General features: G+C 46.1%; 1 protein-coding gene across 1 annotated transcript in view; it reads right to left on the reverse strand.

Annotated features, from left to right (window-relative positions):
• Positions 1-1,033: 1,033 nt before the first annotated feature.
• Positions 1,034-9,839, reverse strand: part of LOC106588885 (DNA-binding protein SATB1) — a 22,740-nt gene continuing 13,934 nt past the window's right edge. The window contains exons 8-12 of the mRNA XM_045709772.1: positions 6,506-6,715; positions 6,231-6,302; positions 5,615-6,037; positions 3,423-3,620; positions 1,034-3,246 (exon numbers count right to left, since the gene is read on the reverse strand). Coding sequence (XP_045565728.1) covers positions 2,374-3,246; positions 3,423-3,620; positions 5,615-6,037; positions 6,231-6,302; positions 6,506-6,715 — 1,776 coding nt within the window. The 3' untranslated portion in view covers positions 1,034-2,373. The remainder of the gene's footprint in view (positions 3,247-3,422; positions 3,621-5,614; positions 6,038-6,230; positions 6,303-6,505; positions 6,716-9,839) is intronic.

The raw sequence follows: 9,839 nt of genomic DNA on the forward strand, positions 1-9,839 counted from the left end.
GACCTTAAAATGAGAAACAGGTTGTTGTTTTTTACCTTACAATTAACCACTAAACACATAAAATAAATTATATCTTCAGAAATGACTTTGTGAAAACTTTTGGGGTTAAGTGAGTTAAACTCTTCCTGGAAGTCACAGTGTGTGCACGGAGGGACATGTCAAAATGCTGAATATTGGCACATTCGCAAGTCTTTATTCATATACAAAATCTGATGTATTTAATTCTCCATGTTGTCTATATTAAAGGGCACTTCATTAAATATAAAAGGCTTTTAAAATTCAATATTGGTGCCCAATTTCTACTTAAAATATCAAAGTGGACGGAAAAGGCACTAATTTCTTGGAATTACCCATCTATTAATAGATTTGCTGATGCGTTATAAACTAAGGTCAAAGTGTATGTTTATGGGCATAGGTCAGTCTTAATTTGTATACAATAAATGTTAATTTGTTTTCAATAGTAAAACGTGTCTGATAAATAACTCTGATTAACTGTGCATGTGACCATGTGGGTGTGTGTTTATGCGTCAGTGTTTGTGTAAGTGTGCACGTGAGCACACACACACACACACACACACACACACACACACACACACACACACACACACACACACACACACACACACACACACACACACACATCTCCAGTCATGTCTGATAAGAAGTTTTATGATTCCATGGTATTGGAAAACTTTTGCTTGTAATCACAGTAAGCTGTAGCTGCCATTCAAGCCATTAACACTGACCCTCCCACGACCTTGGATCTTACAGGTCACTAATATGTGAAATGTTATTTACCATTTCCCCATGTTACATTCATTGTGAAATGACAAGATTGACTTCTAACCAAAACAACTTTTAACAGTAGTTCATTTCTTTTCAATGGAATAATAACTGAGCAGGAGAGAACATGCCTATCTACCTAGCTTAGTCTGTCTGGTAAAAGTCAAGTTGACTGATCAGGAGGTTTGTGGTTCAGCATGGAGATAGGAGATTTGTACCATATTACAGAAACACTCATCATCAGCAGCTCCATTTTAGAACTGTTTAATGTGTGATGAAACAAATAGTAAATCACAGCTTTAATGTCATTCTGCAATCCAATGCATTGCTGTTTAAAACGACCACTTCAAATATAACTCATGCATCAATGGAATGAACTCTTAAAACAAATACTACATTTTATTTTCAACAAAAACAGATTGAAAGATGGTAGAGTTAATCAAAAGAAGACAAGGCAGGAACTAATTAACACACACACACACACACACACACACACACACACACACACACACACACACACACACACACACACACACACACACACACACACACACACACACACACACACACACACACACACACCCTTTGCATATTTAGCCTTTTCTTCTACAATTAGGCAATTGACCTACACTACATTTGCTAGAGTGAAATAATTTGCATACAAAATTTGAGTGATGTCCCTCAACTATGTTGATCAGCAATGACTTTAAGACACTTTTACATTTTACTGTCAGTCAAAGAGACAAGTAAGTGGACATTATGACAGATCGATGTAAGAAAGCATAGTTGTCAGAGTTTTGTAAAGGAGAAAGAAACCAAAACACTATACTGTATCATGTGTCTATAATACAGCTGTTGCCAGTGGATCAATATAAATATTCACATTTCAATGTCTTTTAAATCCAGAGAGGATGATCTAGGCATAAAACAGATGGGTAGTGCCACATACAACAAGGCATTTGTTGGCATAATGTCTTTAAAATTGGATCCTCAACAGTAAAAGGTCCAATGCAGCCATTTTTATCTCAATATCAAAGAATTTGTAGGTAACAATTAAGTACCTTACTGTGATTGTTTTAGTTAAAATGGTCAAAAAGAAACAATTTCTCAAGCAAAAATGTTGCTAGGACTGTCTGGGAGTGGTCTGAGTGAGGAGGGGAAATCTGAAAATTAGCTGTTATTGGCAGAGGTTTGGAACTCTCTTTCTTATTGGTGTATTAACTAATTTAGTGTCTGGTGATGTCACCAGGCAGGCCAAATCTCCCCCCCACCCAAACAGGCAAACTAAAAACTAAAAGGGCATTATCATACTTTTCACAATTTCACTGTTTTATTCCAACCTCAGTGTGGAAATGTATCCAAAACACAGGAAAATCTCGTTTTTGACTGCACTGGGCATTTAAAATAACTCTGCATACATGTATAACTACATCATTTCATTACAAATAAGGGAAACGCCAATAACACCACATCATAAATTACTACAGTTCTCCAGAAAACGCTAATGTTATTTTCTGCAGAGCTAGATGAGTCTATCAAATTGATGCCTTCTCATTGGGTTAAAGGGGACAACTAGTGGATGGAGTCATGTTATTCATCAGAGTCATGTGGTTGGGCAGTCTCAGATTGGTTAGAATCATGTTGCTCCTCTTCTAGGGTGGCGACGGCATTAGTCTGACTGCTCACATCCAACTCTTTCAAAATGGCGTCCTCCTCCCCCTTCCCCTCTATTTCCCCTTCCCGCTCCATATCCTCCCCTCCTCCCCCCATTTGTCCAGCGAGATCTATGGTCCACTCCCCCCCTGTAGTTCTCTTAGGCTGGGTTGGGCCTGCTCCATTATAGAAGAGCTGGTCCTGGTCCGTGTGGTGTTGGTTGTGATTCTCTCTGTGGTTGTGGTCCTGGCTCGGATGTTGGTTGTGGTTTTGGTGGATCTCACTGTAGTGCTGTCTATGGTTCTGGTGAGTGTAGCTGTGGTGCTGGGTGTGGAAGAAGCTGAGGATGGTGTGTTTGGGCAGGCCCAGCTGGGCTGACAGGGTGTGGACAGCCTCCTCGTCTGGGTTCAGACCAACGTCCTGGATGAAGCTCTGCAGGATCCCCTGCGCTTCCCGGGACACCCGAAACCCCTCGCCATCACTCCCACCATCGCCCTCGCCGTTAGTCTGTCTGCCCCCCGCCCACCGTCCCTCTCCCCCTTTCTTGTCATTGTTACACACCCCCCTAACCCTGCCCTGGCCCCAACCCCTACAGCCCCTGCCAGTAATGTCCTCGTCCCTCCCATCACCCTGACTACTCCCCCACCAGGTCCTCAGTTGCCCCCTACCCCCCTCAGTTTCGGCCGGTGATGCTGTGGATGGTTGTTGTGGTGGCAGGCGAGGCTCCGCGTGGGGCTGCAAGGGCAGCTGGGACAGAGCGGTCAGTGTTCGTTGATGGTGTTGTTGTTGCAATGGGGAGTGGCGTTGGAGCTGGTGGAGACAGATGGATGTTAAGTTACAAACAAACCAATGGGAGATGATGATATACACATTTGAGTGTGCATATATGCATGTACATTTACACTGTAGAATTGTGTTTGTGTTGTGTGCGTGTGTGTGCTTCCATGCGTGTACGTGTGTATGTAGGCTATCCAGAGTAGACTGACCAGTGTGTTGTTGTTGACTAGCTGTGTGAGTCTGTCTGTACAGTGTTGGTGCAGAGTGTTGCTCTCCTGTTCATAGATGGCGTCTCGTTCCATCTGGGCCAGACTCAGGAAGCGCCGGATCATACACAGGTTCTCCCACAGGGTTCGGTTCTCCGGGGACGGATCCTCCTTCCAGCGCAGCAGCTCACACAGCCAGCCCTGCAGAACAAACACACAGAACCCACATCAGAATCCGGTCAGAGAACCCATAGCATAGAAATACAAACCTTCCCAGAACCCATTCAAGTAAGATACTAAAATATACTATCTTTTGTAGATATTGAAACACAGCTTCTGTTTTTATGACCAGAAAACAACATTGTTATTGATGTTTTATATAAAATAACTACAGTTCAAACTACTAGTCAACATCAAGCAGAACACTTCTCTCTCTCTCAGGAGCCAGAGGAGAGGAGGAGGCAGAGAGGGAGAGGAGGGGATAGCGAGGGAAAGGAGGGGCCAGCGAGGGAGAGGAGGAGGCAGCGAGGGAGAGGAGGGGATAGCGAGGGAAAGGAGGGGCCAGCGAGGGAGAGGAGGATGCAGCGAGGGAGAGGAGGAGGCAGCGAGGGAGAGGAGGGGACAGCGAGGGAGAGGAGGGGATAGCGAGGGAGAGGAGGAGGCAGCGAGGGAGAGGAGGGGATAGTGAGGGAGAGGAGAGGCCAGCCAAGGAGAGGAGGGGATAGCGAGGGAGAGGAGGCAGCGCAGGAAAGCAGCGACAGTGCCAAGCTCTTGTCCTCTACACAATTACTGTGGCACACACACACCTGGCCGTAGCCCAGCAATACCACACAAAGCCATGCAGATGCAGTGAGAAGATACAACAAAGAGCTCCAATATGGTGCTGCCTGCCAAACAGCCCTACAATAACGTGAGCTCTAATATGGTGCTGCCTGCCAAACAGCCCTACAATAACGTGAGCTCTAATATGGTGCTGCCTGCCAAACAGCCCTACAATAACGTGAGCTCCAACATGGCGCTGCCTGCCAAACAGCCCTACAATAACGTGTGCTCCAACATGGTGCTGCCTGCCAAACAGCCCTACAATAACGTGAGCTCTAATATGGTGCTGCCTGCCAAACAGCCCTACAATAACGTGAGCTCCAACATGGCGCTGCCTGCCAAACAGCCCTACAATAACGTGAGCTCTAATATGGTGCTGCCTGCCAAACAGCCCTACAATAACGTGAGCTCCAACATGGCGCTGCCTGCCAAACAGCCCTACAATAACATGAGCTCTAATATGGTGCTGCCTGCCAAACAGCCCTACAATAACGTGAGCTCCAACATGGCGCTGCCTGCCAAACAGCCCTACAATAACGTGAGCTCTAATATGGTGTTGCCTGCCAAACAGGCAAGACGTGAAGCAAGAAAGAGAGTGAAAGAAAGGCAGAGAGAGAAAGACAGAAATCACTCCATTCTACAGAGGGAAATTATCCCAAAACAAAAGGCAATAATAAGCTTATGGTTCTGCCTGGAAAACTAGCACAATGGAAGCACCAGTGTGTCTGTGTGTTGGCACGCATTTGGTGTGTGTTCAAGTGTGTGTGTGTGTGTTTGTGTATAAGTGTGTGCGCATGTGTGTGACATGTGCGTGTTAATGTGTGTGTGTAAACTGGTGATTTATAGAACAATAACGGTCTGATGCAGTGATCAGAGCTCTCCAGAGACTGCACATGCTAGTGGATCATTTGCTACACAACCGGTTACTGCCCAACGTGGCTCTGTGTAAAGATGTTTTCACAAATTCATACATCACATACCAAATCTCATATTATAGGGACTTGCGGAAATGTGTGTGTGTGTTACACACTTACTAATATCAATCTGTAATGAACGTTTTCTTCTGTTTCAGTCCAAGATTAGCATTGTTTCCATAGGCATCCCCCAGTCAGTGAGTACCATACTCTCTTTCCTGTGTGTGTGTGTGTGTGTGTGTGTGTGTGTGTGTGTGTGTGTGTGTGTGTGTGTGTGTGTGTGTGTGTGTGTGTGTGTGTGTGTGTGTGTGTGTGTGTGTGTGTGTTCACGTGCTTGTGTGTGTGTGTGTGTGTGTGTGTGTGTGTGTGTGTGTGTGTGTGTGTGTGTGTGTGTGTGTGTGTGTGTGTGTGTGTGTGCTTGTGTGCTTGTGTGTGTTGTGTGTGCGTGTCTGTGTGTACCTGACTCTTGGATGCGGCCATCTTGGCAAACATGGCCTGAGAAACCTTGGCTCTCTTCATCTCCTGTTGGATCTCCTCATAGATGGAACTGTTGATGTTAAGAACACATCCCTCGTTCTTCACCCCTCTGTCTAGAACACATCCCTCGTTCTTCACCCCTCTGTCTAGAACACACCCCTCGCTCTTCACCCCTCTGTCTAGAACACATCCCTCGCTCTTCACCCCTCTGTTTAGAACACATCCCTCGCTCTTCACCCCTCTGTTTAGAACACATCCCTCGCTCTTCACCCCTCTGTCTAGAACACATCCCTCGCTCTTCACCCCTCTGTCTAGAACACATCCCTCGTTCTTCACCCCTCTGTTTAGAACACATCCCTCGTTCTTCACCCCTCTGTTTACTACTGCTACTGGAGACAGCCTCACCTGCAGAGGGGAGAGAGGGGAGAGAGGGGAGAGAGAGGGGAGAGAGAGGGGAGAGAGGCGTTGATGTGGTTACTAAAACAGCTGTATCGTTTGATTAGTAAAGATATTTCTGTTCTGATTTCAGTTCGATTAGCAGAGATGTTGCCATTGTCACTTTGGCAATAAAGCATTTACAATTTGAGAGAGAGCTTACTTTAGGAAATACAATGGAAACCTGGGAGTGCCAATCTTCAGCCTTAACAAAGTTTCCCTCTTCCTTTCTGGTCTGAAACATCAGAGGAATACATCTTAGACTATCATGAACAAGATATAACTTCAACCCACACACACATGCACACACACACACACACACACACACACACACACACACACACACACACACACACACACACACACACACACACACACACACACACACACACACACACACACACACACACTCCATCTTGCTCTGTCTGTCTGTCTGACCTGTGTGTGGCATGGTGGGGTAGTGTTGTTGGGTGAATGGTTGATAATGGTCGACGTGGTCAGACTCCTCTCTCTCTCCTCCTGGTAGATACGGTCGCGGTCACCTTCCGGTATCTGTAGGAAACTCTGCATGGACCGCAGGTTGACCAGGAGAGACTGAGACGCGCTCTTAGGATCCTCCTCCTTACGCAGGATCTCAGACAACAAGCCCTGGCACACAGGATAGAAAGACACATGAAGACAAGATACACACCATATAAATAGAATCACTACGTCATGAAAACAGCTGCTACACTGGACATGCAACGTTTGTCGGCATGAGCAGAGCAGGAATTTGCGTGACGACTCAAACTGAATTGTTCCATAGCTCTGTCGTTCACTACATACTTCAGTTTGAGACTGCCATCATTGAAGTCATTTGTGGTGACGACGGGCACTGTACAAACCAAAGCCATCAGCGATTGGTTCAATCAGAGTATGAAAGCCAATGACAAATTTTCTCCATGCCGCTTTGCCCACGTGTGTTCTGGCTCTGGCCCAACCCACCAGTTTCTGTGACCAATCAGGCGTTCTAGGATGGATTTCCATTCTAGAAATCGTTGGGAGGTACTCAGATCCAAACTCATTGTGGAGAATAAACTAATGTCCATGGGCGTGTTGTAGAGTTTGGCCGGAGCAAGGAGTTTGTGTAGCCAGGCAAAGCATGAATGACTTTATCAACCAGGGTGGGGGCTCCTGGGCAAGAGAAAGATGAAGACCCCTGATTTAAATGAATGAGAGTGTGTCACACTTGGCAAGTTACGCTTCCAGGGTAGCAGCCCTGTAATGTTGACCAGGCCAAGAGAAACTTATAGACAATGTTTGATAAAGATAAATGATTAACACCATCAAACAAAACCCTAATGGAAAGTTTTGTGCAGGTTAGCGTTTTGGTCATGAATGTTGTTCTGGAGGCAGCTCTGTAGAGTGGTCAATAGCTGGCACAGCCACAATGTCATAAAGTCTGATTTTAAACCTAACCCTAACCTTAACTCTAACCTTAACCACACTGCTAACCCTAATGTCTAACTCTAACATTAAAAAAGCGAAAAAATGTCAACCTGCAAGTTTCATACTAAAACTGGCTGAAGGCCATGAGTCTAGACTAGGATAACCTCTGAACATAGAGACTCACACCCACCCAGAAAGCACACGTCCTCACAGGTAGTTTTTCCCTTCACAGTGCTAGAGTAAACATAGCAGATACCAACTCCAGACACCTTCTAAAACACTGCTATTAAACAGATTCGTCCCTTATTAAGTTATTATCTGTCAGCTCCTGCTCGTACAGCAGTCACTCACTCTTCCATACAATGGGGCTCTAATAGGGGGTTGCTCTATCCTCCCTCCCGCCCAAAATATATGTCATTTTCTTAGGACTATACCCCTCTAATGTAGACCCCCCTCACTCCTCACACACACACACACACACACCCTAGCTATTAAGCCTTCACACTCCAATAGGGTCTTTACACTCCAAGCCAAGCCCCGTCCACTCTACTCCTTGGCACCTTGCCCAGGTGAGACATTCCTTCCTCTGCCCCACTCCCTTCTACCTGTTCACAGACCCCAGTTGTCACAGCGACAGAGAAATACAGGGCAGGTGGCTATAATGGCGGTCTGTGATCATTATAATGACACCCATGATGATGCTGGTGATAATGACGGTAATAGTAACAGTGGGCTAGGTCTCTCTAGAAGCCATTAATGTGAGTGCCTTCTAACAGCAGGAGCAGACAGGATAGACAGAGGGAGGGAGGGAGGGAGGGAGGTATGAAATAGGGAAAGGAGAAAGATTTAAATGAAATGAGAAAAACAAGGGATAGACCTGTCACATGGAGATGTCATGAAGTTGGATACAGAGGAAGGGTGGAAATACATATAGGAAATATAAAAAGAAAGGAAGCTAGTAAGTGATGGACAGAGAAAAGAAGATATAGAGAGATGGACAGAGAGTGATAGAGAGATGAGAGAGAGAAAGCATAATGGAGGGATGGAGACAAACAGAGGGAGAGGGAGAGACTGTGGAACTGTGATTAGAGAGGGAGAGGTAGAGACTCTGGGGAAGTGTGATTAGAGATGGAGAGGTAGAGAATCTGGGGAAGTGTGATTAGAGATGGAGAGGTAGGGACTCTGGGGAAGTGTGATTAGAGATGGAGAGGTAGAGAATCTAGGGAAGTGTAATTAGAGATGTAAAGACTTTCTGGGGAAGTGTGATTAGAGAGGGAAAGGTAGGGACTCTGGGGAAGTGTGATTAGAGATGGAGAGGTAGAGAATCTTGGGAAGTTTGATTAGAGAGGTAAAGACTCTCTGGGGAAGTGTGATTAGAGAGGGAGAGGTAGGGACTCTGGGGAAGTGTGATTAGAGATGGAGAGGTAGAGAATCTCGGGAAGTGTGAGTAGAGAGGTAAAGACTCTCTGGGGAAGTGTGATTAGAGAGGGAGAGGTAGGGACTCTCTGGGGAATCGTGATTAGAGAGGGAGAGGTAAAGACTCTGGGGAGGTGTGATTAGAGAGGGAGGGGTAAAGACTCTGGGGAGGTATGATTAGAGAGGGAGAGGTAGAGACTCTGTGGAAGTGTGATTAGAGAGGTAGAGGTAGAGACTCTCTGGGGAAGTGTGATTAGAGAGGTAGAGGTAGAGACTCTGGGTAAGTGTGATTAGAGAGGGAGAGGTAGAGACTCTCTGGGGAAGTGTGATTAGAGAGGGAGAGTAGAGACTCTCTGGGGAAGTGTGATTAGAGAGGTAGAGGTAGAGACTCTGGGGAAGTGTGATTAGAGAGGTAGAGGTAGAGACTCTGGGGAAGTGTGATTAGAGAGGTAGAGGTAGAGACTCTGGGGAAGTGTGATTAGAGGTAGAGACTCTGGGGAAGTGTGATTAGAGAGGTAGAGGTAGAGACTCTCTGAGGGAAGTGATTAGAGAGGGAGAGGTAGGGACTCTCTGGGGAAGTGTGATTTTAGAGGTACAGACTTTCTGGGGAAGTGTGATTAGAGAGGGAGAGGTAGAGACTCTCTGGGGAAGTGTGATTAGAGAGGGAGAGGTAGAGACTCTCTGGGGAAGTGTGATTAGAGAGGGAGAGGTAGAGACTCTCTGGGGAAGTGTGATTAGATAGGGAGAGGTAGAGACTCTCTGGGGAAGTGTGATTAGATAGGGAGAGGTAGGGACTCTCTGAGGGAGCGTGACTAGCTGGCCCAGCAGCTGCTTCACCGCTGGCATGTGTTCCTACTGCAGAGAAGAGCTGGCACACACACGCACACACACACAGACAGAGCACACACACATTCACCAGCACACGTAT

Source organism: Salmo salar, chromosome ssa27, assembly GCF_905237065.1.
Source record: "Salmo salar chromosome ssa27, Ssal_v3.1, whole genome shotgun sequence".
NCBI classification, from domain to species: Eukaryota; Metazoa; Chordata; class Actinopteri; order Salmoniformes; family Salmonidae; genus Salmo; species Salmo salar.